This window comes from Heptranchias perlo, chromosome 6 (assembly GCF_035084215.1).
Source record: "Heptranchias perlo isolate sHepPer1 chromosome 6, sHepPer1.hap1, whole genome shotgun sequence".
Lineage (NCBI taxonomy): Eukaryota > Metazoa > Chordata > Chondrichthyes > Hexanchiformes > Hexanchidae > Heptranchias > Heptranchias perlo.
In genome coordinates this window covers 43108760-43133220 of record NC_090330.1, presented here as the reverse complement: position 1 = coordinate 43133220, position 24461 = coordinate 43108760, and the positions used below count along the sequence as shown (strand labels likewise).

The 24461-nt window shown below is 41.2% G+C and overlaps 1 protein-coding gene and 1 long non-coding RNA gene across 3 annotated transcripts in view; one reads left to right on the top strand and one right to left on the bottom strand.

Moving 5' to 3' along the window:
* LOC137322945 (PC3-like endoprotease variant B) overlaps positions 1-11665 on the top strand; it is a 544890-nt gene extending 533225 nt beyond the window's left edge. Inside the window, exons 18-20 of the mRNA XM_067986203.1 lie at positions 1207-1370; positions 5742-5888; positions 7360-11665. Coding sequence (XP_067842304.1) covers positions 1207-1370; positions 5742-5888; positions 7360-7473 — 425 coding nt within the window. The 3' untranslated portion in view covers positions 7474-11665. The remainder of the gene's footprint in view (positions 1-1206; positions 1371-5741; positions 5889-7359) is intronic.
* The window catches only part of LOC137322947 (uncharacterized), a 97464-nt gene continuing 79337 nt past the window's right edge, over positions 6335-24461 (bottom strand). For both annotated transcript variants that reach the window (XR_010963258.1, XR_010963259.1), the window contains exon 6: positions 6335-7513. This is a non-coding gene — a long non-coding RNA (uncharacterized lncRNA). The remainder of the gene's footprint in view (positions 7514-24461) is intronic.

Genomic DNA, 24461 nt, shown 5'->3' with positions numbered 1-24461 from the left:
TTGACTCTTAACTGCCCTCTGAAGTGGCCCAACAAGCCACTCAGTTCAGGGATGAGCAATAAATACCGACCTTGCCAGCGACACCCACATCCTGAGAATGCATTAAAAAAAATCTCTTTCAGCCAATAAAGGAGAAAAACAGAATTCAATTCCATCAGTTTGGGTAGGATTTGAATCCAGATCTACAAGTGACAGGATAATGTCGTTACCCACTGTACCATCTAGTGCCTATCTTGCATTTTGAAAAAAAATTACAATGTAGTCTAGTGAAAGGAGTACAATTGAGGAGTAGCTCATAACTGAGTTGTGCAGCAGTGGGCCAGGGCACCATCCCATGTATTGGTTTCCACCCATTAATTTACTCTCTGGGTATCAGAAACTAAAATGATGAGGAGGAAAAGTTAAGAAAGTTCAAAAAAAAGGAAGAAATCAAGGTGATCAAAATGAAATTTTGTTAAGGGAATTGACAAAGGAGATCCAGGCAACTGATCAATATGGCGAAGGGTTCAAATACCTGTGAACCCGTTAAAAATTAGAAAGTTCGGTATGAGAAGGGAAATCAGAACTTTTTTGCACAAAGGGAAATAAAAGTGTAAAATAATTTACAGGAAAGGCCAGATATGCAGACAATATAAATAGTCTCATGAAACACATTATACTGCAGATACAGGTCTAAGATCGGCATCCTTGTACTGAAATATAGTAGACCCAAGTTACACTGCCAACTGTACCTTATTCAGAATCGCAGTGAGATCAACAATAAAGGAGCACTGTTCAATTGTGCCTGGATGTATGCACAGAGCTCCAATCGGCAGGCAATTCATTTGAAGTGTTATCAGAGAATGGGTGGGAATCTTCCAATATTAAAAAGATTCCATAGTAAGTTTAGAAAGTTCATAAGATGTGATGTGGGCTGCATAAGAACTTATAAATGTGTCTTTGCACTAGACTGCATTTACACCACTGGAAATGGTCACACACTTCCAGGTCCCAACTCCCAAGTTGTACCACCTCTCTTGCATTGATGCACATCCAAAATCTCGTTGCATCAATGCAAAAATGGTAGCATAACTGTCACCATACGTGTGTTTCTAGAGAGGGAAAGGGTATTACGAAAAGATAGATACATCGAATGGAGACTTATCAAAAGGGAATGGGCTAATTGCCATCTTGTTGCTGAAAATTCTTATGTTCTTATCTGAACAGTTATGGACAATGTGCCAAATGATAAATACAATGGACTGCTAGCAAACATCAAAAATCTTGTGAAACAAAATAAAATAGATGGACGAATAGCTGAAGCATTCTTTCATGAAAATACAAAAAGAGTGGAAGCAGATGATATTCCTTTTACCTGGTTAGAACCAAAGGTAAAGACATTTCATTATAACAGATCTATTGTTAAGTTATACTGGGGCTTACTTGTTTTTAAAACTTTATGGCGTGCAATGAGTATTTATCTCTGCTCTATAATTTAATTCCTACTAATGTAACATTCAAGAAGAACACACAAGTCTGATGTGCTAGCGAATTCTCTTATCCGCTATACTTTCATTTCCTCCTTATAAAGTAGGGTGTAAATCCCTAATTTTTGTAAAGTCCTTTTGTTTCTAAGATATCAAAATAAATAAAGCCAGAAAGAGAATGAATTTTCATTTAGCATCCTTGCTGTCTCTGAAAGTACTGCAGGTAATGCTCGCAAATCGTGAAAACAAGGCTGCAATTTTCTGCCATTTTATTGTGTGGGGATTGCCAAACAGGAGCAGGAGTCACAAACACCTTGAAATCTTTCCTTAGTTCAGAAATTATTTCAAAAATGATCCCTCATTTATATCTACACCATAAAAGGACAGCATGCTTTCAGTAATCTGAGGCATGGTAAATTTAAAAGTATTAAAACTCAGACTTGCTCACCATTGTGTTGGAATTGGTTTGGAATAGCGCTGGAAACAAAAACCCTTATGTTTTGATTACATTTATTGTCATATGACAACATTTTTTTTAGAATCACATTATTAATCCTTTGATATTTTAATTTTGTTTTTGTGCTCATTAAGCTGGGGGATATTATTGCTGGGGAAAGTAACATTTTTTTGGCATGCAGTGTTAGTGTCAAGCACTTCCAGGCCTTGTACAACACAGTTAAATGCAGAGTAAAGCTCTCTCTACTGCCCTAGCCTCAGAAGACCATTCCCTACTCCACCAATGTGTCATTTTCATTTCCCATAACAGCCATCCTTCAAGCCTCTCTGAATGAGGTCTAGGAATTTAATATTCAGGAATTTCAGGAAAGATAGGGAGGAAAGAAAGGCTGGTGGGGTAGCAGAGCTAGTAAAGGATTCCAACACAGTGCTAGAACACAAGGATATTCTAGGGATTCCATTAAGTCAAAATCTATATGAAAGGGAAATAGTACAAATCTTGGTCTGCATTACAGGTCACCAAACAGTGGAAATGGGATAGGTGGCGATCTACAGACACATAGATATGTAAGAACAAGAGGGCAATAATATTGGGTGTTTTTAACTATCGCAAGATAGAATGGAATAAAGATAATGCGTGTGGTCAGAATGGGGAATGCTTTTTAGAATGCATTCAGGAGTGCTTCCTAGATCGGTATGTTTCTAGTCCAACAAGGAAACAAGCATTACTTGATTTAGTTTTGGGAAATAAGTGAGGCAAATAACTGAATTAGGATATAGCAACCACAGTGTAAAGTTCAAGAATAAAAAAGGGTAATGAACAGGCAGGGAGAAGGGTACTGGACTGGCAAAGGGCAAAGTTCAGTGAGATAAGAAGCATCTGGACCAAATTAACTGGACAGAAAAGTTAGGAAATAGGTCAACAGATGAGCAGTAGGAAATCTTCAAATATGAGATGGATAAAGTGAATTATAAATATATTTCTAGAAGATATAAAGACGATGCATCAAAGAACAGAGTTTCATGGATAAATAGAGAGATCAAAATTAAACTAAAATTAGGGCTAGAAATTGTGAAGAAAATCATGAGGAATATAGAAAGTGTAGTTGGGAGGTGAAAAGGGCGATTAGAAGCCACATAATAGACTTACAGAGAGCAATGGCAAATGGTTGTTTTTCAGATTGGAGGGAAACATACAGTGGTGTGCCCCAGGGGTCGGTATTAGGACCACTGTTCTTTTTGATGATCTGGACTATATTTTAATGATCTGGACTTAGGTATAGGGAACATAATTTGCAGATGGCACAAAACATGGAAATGTAGTAAACAGTGAGGACAAGAGTAGCAGATTTCAGGAGGACTTGGACAGACTGGTGAAATGGGCAGACACATGGCAGATGAAATTTAATTCAGAGAAGTGTGAAGTGATGCATTTTGGGAGGAAGAATGAGGAGAGGCAATATAAACCAAATAGTACAATTTTAAAGGGGTGCAGGAACGGAGAGACCTGAGGAGTACGTACACAAATCTTCAAAGATGGCAGGACAAGTTGATAAAGCTATTTAAAAGAATACGGGATCCTTGGCTTTATCAATAGAAGCATAGAGTGCAAAAGCAAGGACGTTATGCTAAACCTTTCTAAATCACTGGTTAGGCCTCAGCTGGAGTATCGTGTCCAATTCTGGGTACCATATTTTAGGAAGGATGTCAAGGCCTTGGAGAGGGTGCAGAGGAGATTTACCGGAAAGGTACCAGGGATGAGGGATTTCAGTTATGTGGACAGACTGGAGAAGCTGGGATTATTCTCCTTAGAGTAGAGAAAGTTAAGGGGAGATTTAAATAGAGGTGATCAAAATGATGAGGGGTTTTGATAGAGTAATTAAGGAGAAACTATTCCCACTGGCAGGAGGGTTGGTAACCAGAGGACACAGATATAAGATAATTAGCAAAAGAATCAGAGAGGAGATCAGGAATAATTTTTTTATGCTGTGAATTGTTATGATCTGGAATCCACTACCTGAAAGGGTGGTGGAAGCAGATTCAATAGTAACTTTCAAAAGGGAATTGGATAAATACTTGAAAAGGAGAAATTTGAAGGACTAGGGGGAAAGAGCAGGAGAGTAGGACTAACTGAATAACTCTTTCAAAGAGCCGGCATAGGTACGATGAGTTGAATGGGCTCCTTCTGTACTCTATGACTCTATAATTCTATGGTTCTAAGGGCTTAAAGGGAATGTGATGAAGGCTGGCATATAATACAAATGAAGTATTATGGGTTTTAATGAACATGTAAAAAGTAAAATAATAGAGGGTAAGATCACTCAGCGATGAAAGAGCGAGCGAAATACTTGAGGAGGATATGGCACAATTATTTGGGATAATTTTAGAAAAGGAATTGGTTCTAAAAGAAATGAACAGAATTTAAGGTGGATAAGCACCCAAGCCCTGGTGGCATGCACCCCAGACTGTTGAAAGTTTTCAGAGAGAAGATGGCAGAGGTACTGGATGCAATTTTTCAATCCTCCTTAAATATACAAATTGTGCCATGGTACTAAAGAGTAGCCATTGTTGAAGAAGGGAGAGAAGGATAAATCAGGTAACTACAGACCAGTTAGTCTAATGTCAGTTGTGGACACACGGTTGGAGGTAGATTCTAACTTCCAACACTGGGCGGAAAACTGGTGGTAGCAGATGGGCCGCCCGTTACACACCCTGCCCGTTACACACCCTGCCCGTACACACCCTGCTTGATTTTCCTTTCCATTCACTTCAATGGATTTCTTTGCCTTCCTCAGCTTTCCCTTCCTCATACAATCTACAGGCTTTTAAAACCCGTGTTTGGTCTTACCCAACCAAGACTTCTTGATTTATCTCATCTGTTTTTCTACTCTTTTCATGATGTGGAGATGCCGGTGATGGACTGGGGTGGACAAATGTAAGGAGTCTTACAACACCAGGTTATAGTCCAACAGCTTTATTGGAATCGCAAGCTTTCGGAGCTTTCCTCCTTCGTCAGGTGAGTGTAGGATTCCGTAAATGCACAGCATATATAGTCAGAGAACAATGCCTGGTGATTACAGATAATCTTTCCAACTGCCTGTTATCACACCTCGGCATAGATATAATCAAAGCAATCAAAGGAGTGGATGGTGTTCAGACAGAGAAACATTACATCCCAGACTACTGAATACACAAGCGGTCATAACACAAAGATGGAGAGAGAGACAGACAGACAGACAGACAGACACATTCTCTGTGTGTCTCTCTCTCTCTCTCTCTGTCTTTGTGTTATGACCGCTTGTGTATTCAGTAGTCTGGGATGTAATGTTTCTCTGTCTGAACACCATCCACTCCTTTGATTGCTTTGATTATATCTATGCCGAGGTGTGATAACAGGCAGTTGGAAAGATTATCTGTAATCACCAGGCATTGTTCTCTGACTATATATGCTGTGCATTTATGGAATCCTACACTCACCTGACGAAGGAGGAAAGCTCCGAAAGCTTGCGATTCCAATAAAGCTGTTGGACTATAATCTGGTGTTGTAAGACTCCTTACATCTACTCTTTTCAACCTTGATAGTGTCCTGCACTGTGGGCCTAGTGAGCTATGACCCTTCACTTAGACTTCTCAATTTAAAAAATGATGCGAGAGTCTCAAATCGATGGTGTAACACACTAACAAAAAAAGACTTTCTGCATTTGTTGGTATGTATGCACATCAGATAATTCAATCAATGTTCAGTTCTTGTTAATCACTGCACTGCAAGAAGAAGCGTTGTATTCAATCACATGCCATGTGTGTTTTGTTCCCTAACAGTTATCTGCGTATGCAAAAAACGTAAGCAGTCAAACCTCTAAATTTGGAGAAGTTCTGCTGAAGTTCTGGTACTCCCTCGGGGAGAAAGAAACTAATAACATGCAAAATGATGCAAGATCAATGCTAACTGCTAAAAATGATGTGAAGGTGAGTTTCTATCCTTTCTCTCACTTTCCTCCTCCTGTTCCATAAAATCATAGTGCAAAATAGCCAGCGGTCTGCCAAACATTTCAGGAATTTGCAGTGCACTCACACCTTCCACCACCAACTCCCCCCCACCCACCCCCCCAACATTCCTTTTACTTAATCTGGACTGCATGTGATTGGATGTTTACATCACTGATTTTATAGAAAAACTAGCGATGAAAAATCTAATCCTTCAAATACACTTAAGAAGGCAACTGCAAACAATGTACCATTATTGTAATATGCTGCATGACTTGATAGTTAGGGTACTTATACCCATCCTATTGGAATGTGATCTGCATGGTATTACACGGATTATACACTGTTTAAGTTAGCTCAAGGGATAAGATGCAAGGTATTCATAAATATGCACAGAATCAAACACAGAGATACTTTTGTTTCTCATAAATGTTACTTTAATTGATTGCCCATTTTAAACTGGTTGCTTGGTAGATTTCTATATAAAAACATAAATGTTTTAAGAGCAATTTGGCAGTAGGTACAAATCAATGAAAGAACCTCTTTATGAGAGAAATAAAGAATGTGGGGATGAGGAAACCTGGTTTGAGATTGCTGTTGTACTAAAAGATGCTACTGCCCTCAAAAAGTGAAGCCTTTATCTTCAGTGTTTCAATTTGCTGCTGCTATGTTCCAGCAAAATCTTTTTCATGGTATGTGACTTTTCTTTTCTTTTTTGCGCCAATTTTCTCCTTTCCTGCAGGTGCTGACTCCTCTCTAGAGTTTACAGGTGCCAATGGTTCTCCAGTACCTCACTCAAGTGCCCATTATTTATGTGTGAGTCTTGACAGTGACTGCTGGCAAACTGTCGACAGCCAAACCCAATCCTGTACTCACCCGACATCCTCACCTATGCTTACTTTCAGCAGGGGTTACTGGATGGCAATTAGGAACTGCAGCCAGTTTTCCCCTCCCTAGTTCAAAGCACCTGTTTCGATTTTAGTTTAGCAGCCCTGTCACCATCCAGGCTGAGTTCAGGAAAAAGGGCTCGAACAAAGGATCCTGCTCGAATGTTGACGTAACTTTCTGTTCCTGAGTCTGACCATTTCCAGCATTACCTGATTTTATTTCAAAATTTCAGCATTCGGTTTTTCTTTTCATCTCTGCTAACAGCTGTTTGTTTAATACGCAGAGTGCTGCGGTTTTCTTTTCACCCACTAGTTTTCTGTTTCTTCAGTTCTACAGATATGACATGAAAAAGCATAAGTAAACTTTACAAAAATAATGCAGTGAAATTTGATGCAAGATAATGTGACAATTAGTAATGTAAGTTAACTGGATGGAAATGATTCTTTTTGTTTGTGCAGCAGAGTTTGTAAAATTAAGTTTCTATGTTGAACTGCAGTCTTTGAAAAGGAGGTGAATTTGAAATATGATTATTACAGTTGAATAATGAGGTACTTTCCTGCCACAGCCAGGGGATGTTGATGAAGCTCAGGCCGAATATTTAAGAAACAATGTGCTTTCTGCTGTGGTTGCTGAGGAAGAGAGCGAGGATCCAGCATCTTCATTGAGCAGCAGCGAATAATGTCCAAAAAGGCGAAGATGATGGAAAATATGGAAAAGCCCTATAAAAAATAATTCAAGACAAGAACATTCACAATGACACCAAATGAAAACACTTGAAAGAGACGCTGTCTGGGTGTTGCTCTACCAAAAATAAGCAAAAATCCCACTTAACATATAAGGTGGTAGGTATCCGTCTTAGGCGGTAATGTTAAACGGACGTCATCACATGGGCGGTCCGTTATACGCCCACTTGATATTCAGTTCGATTGAAAGTCAGTGGAACTGCGAACAGTGGGCGGAAAATAGAAGAGGCAGCCGATGCAATACCGCATATTTACCGTTACCGCCCGAGACGGATTTCTACCCCCATAGCTTCTGTAGAAGGCGATGTGTAATAGTAATGAAAATATTTCACTCACAAACCACTATATTTGTTGAAGGTATTTTTAAGAAACAAGATGATCATAAATTTAATATCCAGTATATGCTGGGGATAGCTTGGCCATCCCCCATCCAAACCATGCCTCGGAATGAAAAATAGACTTGGTATCTCCTTTTTCAAGATTCATTGCTGTCTTTCTGAGGAGGGTAAGGAGGTGAGCAATTTTGCTAAGAGCTTAGAGCTAATAACAATGTCTAAACTCTGCACAAATCTCTCTGGGGAGGCACCCAACTCAAATATGTAAAAACTAATGCCCTGAATTTCCGTTGGGTTCTCCGTATTTCCTTCTGTAACTTCGGCAGGACACGGCAGAACCCTCTGCCAAAGCTGCATAAATGGACATTATTTTCCGTTTACACCATCCATCGATCTCCCACTGGAGGCCCCTGTAGACTGTACATCCTGCATAAATGTTTCCACATAGAGTGTAATTTGCACCCACAAGCTTTCAACTGAAAACATAACTTTATTTGAACTCTCCAGTCCAGTAATATTGAAAGGACTGATTTAAGCTCACAGTTCATCTCTGTCTTGTACACATACATGGCTCAATTTATTTTCAAAGTTGGATATTCCATTTTCAATAACATGTTTCTGATGATAATATATCATTAAAATCTTATGGAATGAGTTGTGCTGCCTGTCATGTTCCTGGCAATAGGAACAATTACCTCAGCTAACTACACCTAATGAAAGTGATCTTTCCTCCACCTACCACTTATAGACAGGAGGCACTAGCTCAACTGAGCCCCTGGACAGGGTCACTCTTTTTATTCACATTCTAGAGATGTTCACCTCATTTCCTGCTCTATATAGGAGAAAGTCATGTGATGCCTTTAGCTTCACTGAAAGTGTACAGGCAATGGGTGTTACCTGTAAAGAGTCTTTGAACTACTAAGTTGAACTGCATGCACTTCTAATAAATGGAGAATAAACTTGGATTAAAATTAAATTAATTAATCTTACTAAAATCTGAACAACAAATCTGGGTTTACCTTGCTATAAGAAAGAAGAACTATAAATATTTTCTTAGGAATGGTGTGTGGTAGAGGATGGAGACAGAGAAGAGAACTTTCTACCATTGACAAAATTCTAGGGGACTGAGAAGAAACTGCACCCGCCTGTAGCTAGTAATTGGACAGCAACTATGTTAGCTTGTTTAAAGCTTACTTAATAAATGAATTGTTCAATTTATAAACTTTGACCCTTTCTAGTTCAGGGTCTTACAAAGAGCTTAGGCTACTGTTGATCAGATTGGGACCTTGAATTTCCTCAGGGATTGGGATGGACTGCCGGCATAATCTAAGTGGGCTGGGATTCGCGGGGGAGGAGAATGGGATGACATAGAAATTGATGCTGGGAGGAGAGGGCGGGAGGGGCGGTCAGTAGTTGTAGGCTGCCGCCTGCAGCCTGACATAATAAAAGGAGTAGAGATCTGCAGGATGGTGCCATCCGCCAGAATTCTCACTAGCCCCATCTCTGGTTGCCCGAATGTACTGTACGCCTGCAAGACACAGGCACACAGGACCTTCCTTGGACAGAAGTGGAGCCTGCTAGAGTGGCCTGGAATAATAAAATAACACACATTTGGCCCCGCAAATCAACATTCTGGTAAAGGGTGATTTAAGTGCTTTCAAAATTGTTTTTGTGCCATTTAACTACCTGTTCTGAAAACAAAGTGGCACTTTTTTAAATTTCAAGGTTTGTGAATGGAATGTTTAGAATTTAATTAATGAGCAACATTGCTTTTTAGGCCAAAACAATGATATTCTTTCTTTTTTTAGGCATTATTATCACACAGACCTTAAATCATAATTTTTAAATAATACGCATAATAGCAGGTGCCATCTATGCTGAATACAGAAGACTCAAAGTAAATTGAGTCTTAAATATGAAAATAGATCATTTATAATGACAACTTAAGTTATGATTCAGTATGCAGATAGTGTCAAATCAAGATTTCTTCATAATACAATAATCTATAATTTAACATTATTGGTGGAAAATGGAACTGTCTTGTTATTAATAATATGGAGAGCTGAATTCTACTCTGAACTTGATTTATAGAATAATACTGAAATTGCTCAGCAAAAGTTGGGAGCTCATATTGGTTACTTTCTCTAATTTATCATAACAAAACATTTATGTGATTTTTTTTCTTGGCAGTTCTTATGAAAATAATCTCTGCTCATTTTTATTAATCATTTCACAGTAGAAGTCTTTATAGTGTCCTGTCACCATATTTTGATCCTTTTCTCGTTAAGCTTTTTGTTAGCCATGTTCTTCAATCGCACACATTAAATATGAAAAAAAATTGAAGAAATGTTTTAAAGAGATATCATAGTGTGTGTCATACAATTATCCAATTTTTTAAGTCCAGTTAAATTGTATATTTTGTTACTCTGGAAGAGTGTATTTCGACCAAAAGATCAAAAGCCAGATTTATAAAGCATGTGTAATCAAAAAGGAGATCTAATGAGCTGTGATTGCACTGGGTGGTAGAACAGCAGTTTGTGCCTGCATTTCCCCACTGGTGAACTTTCGAACCATGTCAATCCTATCAGGGGTGGCTCCAAGCAGAAATGAAGGACCTCTTCGTAGAAAGACAAAGGAAATTGGAGGAAAAGTCAGCCCCTACCAGTCTCACACACCTCCTACTGACTGGTTTACATTGCAGCATTGGCAGAGACCTGTCTTTTCAGTTTCTCAACATTGCACAAGGGACATCTAACAGAAAAGAGATTAAAAATATCTAAAGCACAGGGGGACATTGACAAATGGACATTTTTCATACTTCAGCAGTGATATTGCTAAATTGATTCCATATTTATTACTGTTTATTTTTGAGAACAAGCTGATTATGTTCTAAGTATCTTAGCGAGATAGATAAGGAAACAGCCTGAACCTGGGAAAATTAGTCTTTCACGGGCTCAACTGATTTGCAAAGAAACTGACACAATGTATCCAATACATTCAATTCACTGTAACTGAGTGGGGGGAATTTTGACTTTGGGTGATAATGTAAAACAGACGATATCTGTTCAGCTGCCCATTATACATCATTGATGAAAATCAGGAGTGATGTAGAAGTGGCAGCTGAATCGATAGCGCCCATTTTACATTTTATATTATCACCCAAAGTTAAAATTATCCCCCAGTGTTTCTATTTTGCCCTTGTTAGCTGCAATGCAATATTTCCAAATTAATCACTCTCAGAGAGTAATTAATACCTGGAATGGTCTTCTGGGACATGTTATGGATTCAAAGGGGTAGATTTTGATTTTGTGTGATCGTGTAAAACGGGAGATAGCAAATTGGCAGCCCGTTTCATATCTGTCCCGATTTTTATTTCCATTAAAGTCAATCAGATATAAAATGAAGAGATATAAAGAGATATAAAATGCTGCTGACTCACTATCACCCATTTTACACTATTGTACAAAGTCAAGATCTACCCCAAATACTCTAGAATCATTCAACAGATACTATAATGGGGGACAGTAGGTTTTTGTGGACAAATAACGTAGATCAGCTGAATATTTATCATTATGATTTGTATATCTGATGCAGTTATGTTCACTACCCAGGAGATCTGATTCAAATGTATCCCCCTTAATATTTGGTAATAATGACAGGGAGTGTTTTGCAGCAGTTATGTAATTGACTGCGAGGTATTTTGTGAGCCAAGGGATTTGTAACTTATGTAACATTTTTAATTTCTTCTGTAATTTTCTTTCCTATCCAATAAAATCAAATGGAAAAACACAAAGCATGGATTTTGTATACAAATGCACTCACGTCATAATTGTGCAAAAATAAAACAGGTAGTGTATTTGTTACTGATCCAAAGTCCTTTAAATTTGCTGACTCAAATGGCCAGACACATTTTGGCTTCATGTCACTCCCATAGTCATGAAATGCATCCAACTCCTGCATTTAGTGCTTTTCTTACCTTTTCCTGAGGATGTGTGTCTGTTCAGAAAGGGCACAGGTAAGTATTTGTTGAGACAGGTCCCATTTGGACTGTCACACTGGTATGGTTTCAAAATCAATGGTGGTAGGAATGGAATGGTCTCAATAAGTCAGAGGCCTTTTTCATGCAGGAACCAGGTGACGCAGTTCCTACTTTAATACACTTCAAAAGTACTTCATTGGTTTCTAAGGGGCTTTGGGACATCCTGAGGTCATAAATGGCACTATATAAATGTGAGTCTTTTTCTTTTAAATGTTTAAACAGTACTACTTTTCTTTAGTATTTCCAAATCATTTCTCCAGCCACATAAAGCATGTCCATATATTTGTCGAATGGCAAAGCATCAAACACAAAGCAATTTATTTTCTACCAATCCCATCACAGCATTCACATATGGTTGGGTAATCTGAGCTACCAATACTGGAGGATGCTGTATCGTAATATCCAAATGAAGAATCTAGCAGCATGAATGCTTCATGCTACGATAACCTTCACTTCTATGGGAAGAATCATTCCTGTTGCAGATGTTGTCTTCAAGTCATTGGGCAGCAGATGGAAAAACTCTATGACAGCCTGTCTTGTGAAGTGACTGCTCTGACATGTCCAAGTACATGTGGAGGGGTCTTTAGATGCAGGTCCCTGAGTAGTGACATCCAAAGCGCCTGAGGGGTCGTAAGAACATAAGATATAGGAGCAGCTCCTCGAGCCTGTTCCACCAGTCAAACAGATCATGGCTGATCTTCGCCCTTAACTCCACTTTCCCGCCCGATCCCCATAGCCCTCGATTCCCCTCAAGTCCAAAAATCTTTCTATCTCAGCCTTGAATATATTCAATGACTCAGCATCCACAGCCCTTTTTGGTAGAGAATTCCAAAGATTCATAACCCTCTGCGTGAAGAAATTCCTCCTCATCTCAGTCTTGAATGGCCGACCCCTTATCCTGTGATTATGCCCCCTAGTTCTAGACTCTCTAGCCAGGGGAAACAGCCTCTCAGCATCTATCCTGTCAAGCTACCTCATAACCTTATATGTTTCAATGAGATCACCTCTCATTCTTCTAAATTCCAGAGAGTATAGGTCCATTCTACTCAATCTCTCCTCATAGGACAACCCTCTCATCCCATGAATCAATCTAGTGAACCTTCATTGCACCGCCTCTAAAGCAAGTATATCCTTCCTTAGTTAAGGAGACCAAAACTGTACACAGCACTCCAGGAGTGGTCTCACCAAAGCCCTGTACAATTGCGGCAAGACTTCCTTACTCTTGTACTCCAACCCCCTTGCAATAAAGGCCAACATACCATTTGCCTTCCTAATTTCTTGCTGTAGCTGCATATTAACTTTCTGTATTTCATGTATGAGGACACCCAAATCCCTCTGAACACCAACATTTAATAGTTTCTCACCATTTAAAAAATATTCTGTTTTTTTATTCTTCCTATCAAAGTGAATAACCTCACATTTCCCCATATTATACTCCATCTGCCACCTTCTTGCCCACTCGCTTAATGTGTCTATATCCCTTGGCAGCCTCTTCGTCCTCCTCAAAGCTTACTTTCCCATCTAGCTTTGTATCGTCAGCAAACTTGGATACATTACACTCGGTCCTTTCATCTAAGTCATTAATATAGATTGTAAATAGCTGAAGCCCAAGCACTGATCCTTGCAGCATACTACTAGTTACAGCCTGCCAACCTAAGAATGACCCGTTCATTCCTACTCTCTGTTTTCTGTCCTTTAGCCAATCCTATATCCATGTTAATTTATTACCCCCAACCTCATGAGCCCTTACCTTGTGTAACAACCTTTTATGTGGCACCTTAACGAATGCCTTTTGAAAATCCAAATATATTACATCCACTGGTTCTCCTTTATCAACCCTGCTAGTTACATCCTCAAAAAAACTGTAATAAATTTGTCAAATTTGTCATTGCACCTGAATTTGTTGGATTCGCCATGCCCCCCCCCCCCAACAAACTCCTTTTCCTCATCTCAACTATTGCACTTATAACCCTAAAAGGACTACCCATCATCATGTAAGGTGTGACATGAGAGCCAATAATAAGCAAGAATAATGAAGGGGATTGATTGTATAGACAGGGGAAAAAAATAAAGCAATGGATGGCTACCCAGCAAAACCAACTAATGCATGGAGCAAAATATTGCAAAAGCACAAACTATCCCCCCACCCCCATCCCAGGAATATTCTACCTTATAAGCAGGCAAGGTCCTGAGACTCCTGTGTGCCCAATGTGTGCAGCTTCGCCTGTAGACCTAAAATCCAGTGAGGGACAGGGAATAATTGTATTTACCCTACAATGTTTATCTTTGTGTGTGATGGTCATAATATGCAACATATAAATGTGACCATCATAGTATATTCACATATGACACCCATATAATGAAATACCAGTGTGGCAGACAGATGCAACATGTAATGTGACAACCTTAACATGAAATAATGTCTACTGTTTATACATGATAATCATGATTTGCAACATGCAACTAACGGGAGGAGGAGGCTCCGTGCACGTCACCATCCTCAATGATGGTGGAGCCCAGCACGTGAATGCAAAAGACAAGGCTGAAGCGTTTGCAACCATCTTCAGCCAGAAGTGCCGAGTGAATGATCCATCTCAGCCTCCTCCCAAGGTCCCCATCATCACAGAAGCCAGTCTTCAGCTAATGTGATTCACTCCATATGATATCAAGAAACGGCTGAGTGCACTGGATACAGCAAAGGCTATGGGCCCCGACAACATCCCGGTTGTAATGCTGAAGACACGTGCTCCAGAACTAGCCGTGCCTCTAGTCAAGCAGTTCCAGTACAGCTACAACACTGGCATCTACCCAACAAAGTGGAAAATTGCCCAGGTATGCCCTGTCCACAAAAAGCAGGACAAATCCAACAAAAGAGAGTGTAACCACATCCCCCTGACATTCAACGGCATTACCATCGCTGAATCCCCCACCATCAACATCCTGGGGGTCACCATTGACCAGAAACTTAACTGGACCAGCCATATAAATACTGTGGCTACAAGAGCAGGTCAGAGACTGGGTATTCTGTGGCGAGTGACTCACCTCCGGACTCCCCAAAGCCTTTCCACCATCTACAAGGCACAAGTCAGGAGTGTGATGGAATACTCTCCACTTGCCTGGATGAGTGCAGCTCCAACACTCAAGAAGCTCGACACCATCCAGGACAAAGCAGCCCGCTTGATTGGCACCCCATCCACCACCGGTGCACCATGGCTGCAGTGTGTACCATCTACAAGATGTACTGCAGCAACTTACCAAGGCTTCTTCACAGCACCTCTCAAACCCGCGTCCTCTACCACCTAGAAGGACCAGGGCAGCTGGCGCATGGGAACAACACCACCTGCACATTCTCCCCTCCAAGTCACACACCATTCTGACTAGGAAATATATCGCCATTTCTTCATCGTCGCTGGATCAAAATCCTGGAACTCCCTACCTAACAGCACTGTGGGAGAACCTTCATCCCACGGACTGCAGTGATTCAAGAAGGCGGCTCACCACCACCTTCTCAAGGGCAAAAAATGCCGGTGACACCCACATCCCATGAATTAATTTTTAAAATCATGTAAGGCTGACAACCATAATTTAAAATGTGCATATCATATAACACATGTGATTGTTATAATGTACAAAGTATGTGTGTGAAATGTGCAATGTATAACTTGCATGTGTAACACCCATAATGTAATCACTGTGTATATGGCAGCCCTAACAAATATGGCTGGATCTTGCTGGAAAAATAATGACGTGTTAACAACGCACGCCGTAATTAATTTGCAAATTGGCCAACAAATTCAGGGGATTAAGAGATATGCCGTGAGTTGCAAATCTCCAGAACATACTGTTAGATTTATGCCATTCTGCCGTTTGCTTCACACAAATGGCATCTCGCCCTCTTCCTCCCCGTTATTTTTAAGAACTTGCTGGATTTGCACATTAATTGCCCATTAAACGCACAGCAGAAAGTTAAGTCTGGTAATTAATAGCGTAAGTACCCTTTTAATAACATGATCATTGTTAATGCAGTGCCAATCAACCATTCTGGCCCAGAAAGGGAACAATTTAAAGTGTTCAGTTTCATTATTGCATGTAGTAAATTGTTGTTGGAGATTTTTAAAATGTCAAATTTTAAATTTTTTAATTCTTTTCTTACTTTTCCTTTCTGTCTCTTTTTTCTCTCTCTCTTAATCCAATCTTTCCCTCTCTATTTCTCTTTCTTTACCTGATTTGACTCTAATTCACCCTCCTTTTCCGTCGTTCCTCTGTTTCTCAATCCTTAAATCTCATTAGTCCCGTCATTCACTAGGGTTCCAGATGCCCCGTTGCCCTAGCTACGCCGTTATAAGGTTCCAGCAAGTTATGGCGCAGAAACATTTCGAGCTGAAAGGTGCAGGAAAAAATCTAACTAACGGTGTATGCCGCGAGATGTCCCACTCCAGCAAGATCCAGCCCAGCACATGCAGGGTGGATGTGTGTGAGAGAGAGACACAGCCATAATGTGTAACATTTTGGAATGTTAGATCAAATTACTTTCAAAAGAATAAATCTTGGAAACTGTCAAAATAAATCTTCAAAATGTTTGTTCTAGCTGTAAAACTGTATTGGCCCACAGGCATGTTTAGACTTTGAACATAACCTCAGCATTATGCCATTTTTTAAAAAAATCTCCTTTTTTATTTTCTCCATTACTTAGATATCTAAGTATAAGTAATATTTATAGCATGTGCCAAAAACCTAAAAAAACAACTGAGGCCTTCAACGAGAGGGTTGTTTGGCCCCTGTTGCTTATGTCCTGTGGAGCACATTAACCTCGCTCCATAATACAAAGTCATTATATTTACATAATGGGATAGTGCTCCGGTGTGTAGTGCTTGAAGCACTTGAAGTGCCACAGGGGGTTGGGGATCAGAATGTCAGGTGCCAATAGCGCTGGAAGGACTGCTGGCTGTTCAGTGCTGCCAATATTTTTCTGAACTCTGGTCACTGGGGACTTAACTTTCCTTGCAGGATTTAGCTGGTGAAGGCCAAAAAGAAAAGGGAACAAGTAAGTGTGATCCTATTTCCAACTGGTTCAGGTGCTTCAGTCACATTATGTGGGCACCCCCTGATTTAGATCATTTCTGGGACCTTGGTAAGCCTTGTGTGCAGGCTCCCGGTGCACAGCGCACTAGGTGGCTGCATTGGGGTGGTAGATGCATCAGATACAGAGTAGGCCTCAAGCCTCTGCACCTGATAATATGGGGATCTGACATAGGAACATGGGAACAGGAGTAGGCCATTCAGCCCCTTGAGCCTATTCCATCATTCATTTAGATCATGGCTAATCTGTATCTTAACTCTATCTACCCCCCTTGGATCCGTGACCCTTAATACACTTGCCTAACAAAAATGGATCAGCAAAATTCCATCTAATGTGGATCAGCAAAACAGGCGCTGACCATTTTTGCTGATCCATTTTTGTTAGGCAAGGGTATGAAGGGTCACAGTGAACGGAGAGGAGGAGCTCTGAGAGACCCAGAATAAAAGGGTAGGTTAATCGGGGAAAGTAAACAGTAAGTAATTTAATAATTATTGAGTATCTAAAGGGAGCTTAGAAAATAAAAGGTTTCTAAATGTAATGAATGGGCAGCTTACACCCATTGCCTGCAATTCCTGTGCCATGTCGGAGCTTCAGGATGCTTCATGTGTCCTGGAGGGCCACATGTGCAGGAAATGCCTCCAGTTGCTTGAGCTCAAGCTGAGGGTTTCCAGTTTGAGGGGTGACTGGAGTCACTGCAGAGCAGAAGGGAGGCTGGAAGTTTCCTGGATTGTACGTTCCAGGAGGTGGTCACCCCCACAGCCACAGAGAGTTCAGGATTGCAAGTGGATGGCCATCTGAAAGGGTAAGCACGGACAAGCAGTGCAGGAACCTTCTGGGTTTGTAGCACTCTCAAACCAGCATTCAACATTGAATACCAGTGAGGGTGGTGACGCCTGGAAGGAGTGCAGTCCTGAGCATGGCACCATGGGGCAAAGGACTACACAGGGGGGCACAGTGAAGTGTAGAAATGCAGTCGTCATAGGGGATTCGATAGTCAGGAGGACAGACAGGCATTTCTGTGACTACCGACCTGAGTCCCGCATGGCATGCTGCCTCCCTGGTGCCAGGGTAAAGGACATCATGGAGAGGGTGTAGAACATTTTGCGGGGGAAGGGGGAACAGCCGGAAGTCGTGGTCCATGTGGGTACCAACAACATAGGAAAGGAAAGGGACGAGGTCCTGCAGTCAGAGTTTCAGAAGCTAGGGAGGAAGTTAAAAGGCAGGACCTCAAAAGGTAGTAATCGCTGGATTACTCCCAGTGCCACACGCTAGTGAGTACAGAAATAGTAAGATAAGGCAGGTTAATGGAAACATGGTGCAAGAGGGAAGGCTTCAGAATTTTGGGGCATTGGGACCAATTCTGGAGCAGGAGAGATGGGTTACACTTCAACAGAGCTGGGACAAATGTCCTCGTGAGGAGGTTCACTAATATTGTGAGAGAGGGATTAAATTAATTTGGCAGAGGGGTGGGACCAGGATGTAGCATTAGAAAGAAGAAACAAGGTGCACAAAGCATTGGGAGAAACAGATAGCACAAGAGTAAGAAATAGTACAGTATTAGGTGGGATCAGACTAAGAGTGAATACGAGACGATCTAAGATATGTTTAGAGTGCATGTGTGTAAACGCACAAAGTGTGGCAAATAAGGTTGGTGAACTACAGGCACAAATAGTTACTTGGGAATATGATATAGTGGCAATAACAGAGACCTGGCTCAAAAAAGGGCAGAATTGGGTACTAAATATTCCTGGATACAAGGTGTACAGGAAAGATAGGAAAGGAAAGGAAAAATAGGAAGTAGGGGGCGGGTGGCAGTATTTATTAAGGAAAATATTGCAGTGCTGGAGAGAGAGGATGTCCTTGAGGGGTCAAGGACAGAATCTATTTGGTTAGAGTTAAGAAACAATAGAGGTGCCATTACACTACTGGGTGTATTCTATAGGCCACCAAGTAGTGGGAAGGATATAGAGGAGCAAATTTGCAGGAAACTTAGGGGTGCAAGAACTACAGAGTAGTGATAATGGGAGACTTCAACTATCCTAATATCGACTGGGATAGTAATAGTGTAAAGGGCAAAGAGGGGGAGGAATTTCTAAAGTATTTTCAGGAGAACTTTCTTGATGTTTCTGGCCCAATGAGGAAGGAGGCATTGCTGGATCTGGCTCTGGGGAATGAAGTGGGTCAAGTGGAGCAAGTGTCAGTGGGGGAACATTTAGGGAACAGTGATCATAGTATCATAAGGTTTAGATTAGTTATGGAAAAGGATAAGGTGCAATCTAGAGTAAAAATGCTTAATTGGAGGAGGGCCAATTTCAGTGGGTTGAGAATGGATCTGGCCTGGGTAAATTGGAATCAAAGACTGGCAGGCAAAACTGTAATGAAACAATGGGCAATCTTTAAAGAGATGGTTTGAATACAGTCTAGGTACATTCCCACAAGGGGGAAAGGTAGGACAACCAAAGCCAGAGCTCCCTGGATGACGAAAGAGATAGTGAGTAAGATGAAGCAGAAAAAGGGGGCATATGACAGATGTCAGGTTGACAGTACAAATGAGAACCAGGCTGAATATAGAAAGTACAGAGAAGAAGTGAAAAAGGAAATAAGAGGAGCAAAGAGAGAGTATGCGAATAGATTGGCGGCCAACATAAAAGGGAATCCAAAAGTTTTCTATAGGCATGTAAATAGTAAATGAGTAGCAAGAGGAGGATGGAGCCGATTAGGGACCAAAAAGGAGATCTACGCATGGAGACAGGGGGCATGGCTGAGGTACTAAATGAGAACTTTGCATCTGTCTTTACCAAGGAAGAAGATGCTGCCAAAGTCACAGTAAAAGGGAAGGTAGAGAGATACTAGATGGGCTAAAAATTGATAAAGAGGAGGTACTAGAAAGGCAGGCTGTACTTAAAGTAGATAAGTTACCTGGTCCAGATGGAATGCATCCTAGTTTGCTGAGGGAAGTAAGGGTGGAAATTGCAGAGGTACTGACCATAATCTTCCAATCCTCCTTCGATATAGGGGTGGTGCTAGAAGACTGGAGAATTGCAAATGTTACACCCTTGTTCAAAAAAGGGTGTAAGGATGAACCCAGCATTTACAAGCCAGTCAGTTTAACTTTGATGGTGAGGAAGCTTTTAGAAACGATAATCCAGGACAAAATTAATAGTCATTTGGACAAGTGTGGATTAATAAAGGAAAGCCAGCACAGATTTGTTAAAGGCAAAATGTGTTTAACTATCTTGATTGAGTTTTTTGATCAGGTAACAGAGAAGGTTGATGAGGGCAATGCGGTAGATGTAGTGTATATGGACTTTCAAAAGGCATTTGATAAAGTGCCACATAATAGGCCTGTCAGCAAAATTGAAGCCCATCGAATAAAAGGGGCAGTGGCAGCATGGCTGTGAAATTGGCTAAGTGACAGGAAACAGAGAGCAGTGGTGAACGGTTGTTTTTCGGACTGGAGGAAAGTATACAGTGGTGTTCCCCAGGTGTCGTTACTAGGACCACTGCTTTATTTGATATATGTTAATGACTTGGACTTGGGTGTATAGGGCACAATTTCAAAACTTGCAGGTGACACAAAACTTGGAAGTGTAGTAAACAGTGAGGAGGGTAGTAATAGACTTCAAGAGGACATAGACTGGCTGGTGGAATGGGCGGAAACATGTAGATGAAATTTAATGCAGAGAAGTGTGAGAAGATACATTTTGGCAGGAAGAATGGGGAGATGCAATATAAGCTAAAGGGTACAATTCTAAAAGGGGTGCAGGAACAGGGAGACCTGGGGGTATATCTTTGAAGGTGGCAGGACAGGTTGAGAAAGCAGTTAAAAAAGCGTACAGGGTACTGGGCTTTATAAATAGAGGCATAGAGTACAAAGGCAAGGAAGTTATGTTGAACCTCTATAAAACACTGGTTCAGCCACAAAGGGAGTATTGTGTCCAATTCTCAGCACCGCACTTTAGGAATGATGTGAAGGCCTTAGAGAGGGTGCAGAAAAGATTTACTGGAATGGTTCCAGGGATGAGGGATTTCAGTCACGTGGATAGACTGGAGAGGCTGGAGTTGTTCTCCTTAGAGCAGAGAAGGTTATGAGGTGATTTGATAGAAGTGTTCAAAATCATTAAGGGTTTAGATAAAATAAATAAGGAGAAGCTGTTCCCATTGGTAGAATGGTCAGGAACCAGAGGACACAGATTTAAGATGTTTGGCAAAGGAACCAAAGGCGACATGAGGAAAAACTTCTTTACCCAGCGAGTAGTTATGATCTGGAATGCGCTGCCTGAAAGGGTAATGGAAGCAGATTCAATCGTGGCTTTCAAAAAGGAATGGATAAATATTTGAAGGGAAAAAATTTGCAGGGCTATGAGGAATGGGACTAACTGGACAGCTCTTACAACGAGCCAGCATGGGCTCGATGGGCCAAATGGCCTCCTTCTGTGCTGTAACCATTCTATGATTCTATGATTGAGTTAACAGCCGCAATCTCATCGACTTGGTCCAGCAATTTATCTTCGATTGTACTGATGCCATGTCTTTGTTACGACAGAAAGGTAATTACTTACATTTTCATATACGATGCTTCAAAGTCTGCTGTTTGCCATACCCACATGTAGTGCGAAAGCCAATGTCCTTTAAACTCAACCTCCATTGTACTGATCCATTTTTGAAATGTAGAATGCCAGTGTATAACTGCAAAAATTGAGCTCAGAGGTGCCAAACTTTGAAGCAGTAATTCAATGAACATGATTACAGAATGCATTGTTCCAAATAAAGTAATATATGAAATATACTAATTGTTATTGCAAATTAACTCAAATTAATGATATGTGACCTACCCAAGTCTGAATATCTGAATAAACATTGCATTTTCAAAAATATTCCAACTGGACTAACGCAATACTGATCTGTCATTAATAATTACAATAATGATTGTGTATAATATGAGAGCTGGATGCAATAACAAGTAAGATATTATACTCCTGAAGGAAAATGGCTGACAGACCTGCCAAGCATCATAGGACTAAATTTATTAATAAACATGTTTTGTAACTCTCTCACAATGCAGCCCTGGAACCTTAAGGTCAGGAATAAATGGATAATGTCAGAAGCAACCCCTTACACATAGTTATCTCCAGAACTTCAGTGTTTGTGCACCTGTTGTCATCCAACAATGGAAAAAGTGAATCAAGCATGCTCTGAACAATTGAGTCTGTCCAGTGTTGGTTTACTTCACATTTACAAAAAACTACACTGAAGGGTGAATTTTGTGTTCATTAAGGTGAAGGATGTCAGTGCTGGGGAATAGAAATTGTCCCACTTCCAGGCCTCAGCTTAGCTTCAGCATCAAAACTCCCAGTCAGGTGCACAGCAAAAATCCATTTGTACCAACAACATACCTTAGTCTCAGAATAGCACTCCTCGTTGCACCTGTGGCATATTTTCATTTCCGACATTAACTAGCCATCTTTGAGGCCTGTCTGACTGAGGCTTTCAGTTTAGTGCCAAAATGTGTGCAGTCTTAGGCTGTGGATTTATATCTATAACCAACTAATTTGAGGCTCAAGGGCTGGTTCTATGATCAGAGCTCCCAGCGAGGTCAGTAAATCATGGGCCCACAGCCTGTTATTTTCCCTCTATGTTTAACTATAGAGGAAGCAGAGCAGAGTCCAGATGATGTGCCTGTGCAGGAGGAAGGCAGTGAACATGAAGAAGTAGTTCCTGAGACACAAGTGCAGCCTGGAAGACTGATGCTAATACAAGATACATTTAGCTAAGTGCCTTCACTGCCCCTTTTAAGGAAACTGGCCAAAAGCACAGTCAGCATTTCTTCCACTGCCATCAATGCCCATCATTTGCTGTGGTGCTGCATTATTCTCCACAAATACAAATTCACTCTCAGGGCAATGTATAAATCCAGTGCATAAAATCTTTGAATCAATTGAGTGATGTTTGAACAATGTCAGTAGGTTTTGCCACAGAGCTTTGTGCTGATGGATTGTGTGTGATATCTAATACGTAACCTACAACTTCTTCTAAATGACATCCCAGTAGAAGGAGTACGGGCATTTTTGTCTGCAAGATTTCACTGACAACCTGTTAAGATTTGTACAGCACCAGCACAGTATTGAGAAATCACTTGCCTCCTTACACACGACAATGGTGAATCTGGGTTGAATAATCTGGAGAATTCTACCACTCAGATATGTGATGCCATCTCCCACAAGTGATGCCATGGAGGATCAGGCTGCACTACAGTCTGCTACTCAGTACCCAGTGGCATGTGCCAGGAGACAGTTACACAGTCCATTGGCACAGTAGCACCGACTCTCATGAATGTTCTCACTGCTGCTATGGAGATTTTGGGGTCCAAGAAGCAGTCATGACTAACTTTGATGTGGAGATGCCGGTGATGGACTGGGGTTGACAAATGTAAGGAATCTTACAACACCAGGTTATAGTCCAACTGTTTTATTTGAAAATCACAAGCTTTCGGAGGCTTTCTCCTTCGTCAGGTGAGCGAGTGTGGGATTCCATGGAAGGTTACCGCATTTATAGTCAGAGAACAATACCTGGTGATTACAGATAATCTTTCCAACTGCCCGTTGTCAAGGCAATCAAAGTGTTCAGACAGAGTGATGTTACCTACAGGACCACCGAATACACAAACGGCCAGAACACAAAACAGAGAGAGAGGGAGAGAAACATCCAAAAGGAAGAGAAAGACAGAGAATGACCCGTTGTGTTAAAAACAGATAACTTTTTTTCGCTGGTGGGGTTACGTGTAGCGTGACAAGAACCCAAGATCCCGGTTGAGGCCGTCCTCATGGGTGCGGAACTTGGCTATCAATTTCTGTTCGACGATTTTGCGTTGTCGTGTGTCTCGAAGGCCGCCTTGGAGAACGCTTACCCGAAGGTCGGTGGCTGAATGTCCTTGACTGCTGAAGTGTTCCCCGACTGGGAGGGAACCCTCCTGTCTGGCGATTGTTGCACGGTGTCCGTTCATCCGTTGTCGCAGTATCTGCATGGTCTCGCCAATGTACCATGCTCCGGGGCATCCTTTCCTGCAACGTATGAGGTAGACAACGTTGGCCGAATCACAGGAGTATGAACCATGTACCTGGTGGGTGGTGTCCTCTCGTGTGATGGTGGTGTCTGTGTCGATGTTCTGGCATGTCTTGCAGAGGTTGCCATGGCAGGGTTGTGTGGTGTCGTGGACGCTGTTCTCCTGAAAGCTGGGTAATTTGCTGCGAACGATGGTCTGTTTGAGGTTGGGTGGCTGTTTGAAGGCGAGTAGTGGAGGTGTGGGGATGGCCATAGCAAGGTGTTCGTCGTCATCGATGACATGTTGAAGGCTGCGGAGAACATGGCGTAGTTTCTACGCTCCGGGGAAGTACTGGACGACGAAGGGTACTCTGTTGGTTGCGTCCCGTGTTAGTCTTCTGAGGAGGTCTATGCGATTTTTCGCTGTGG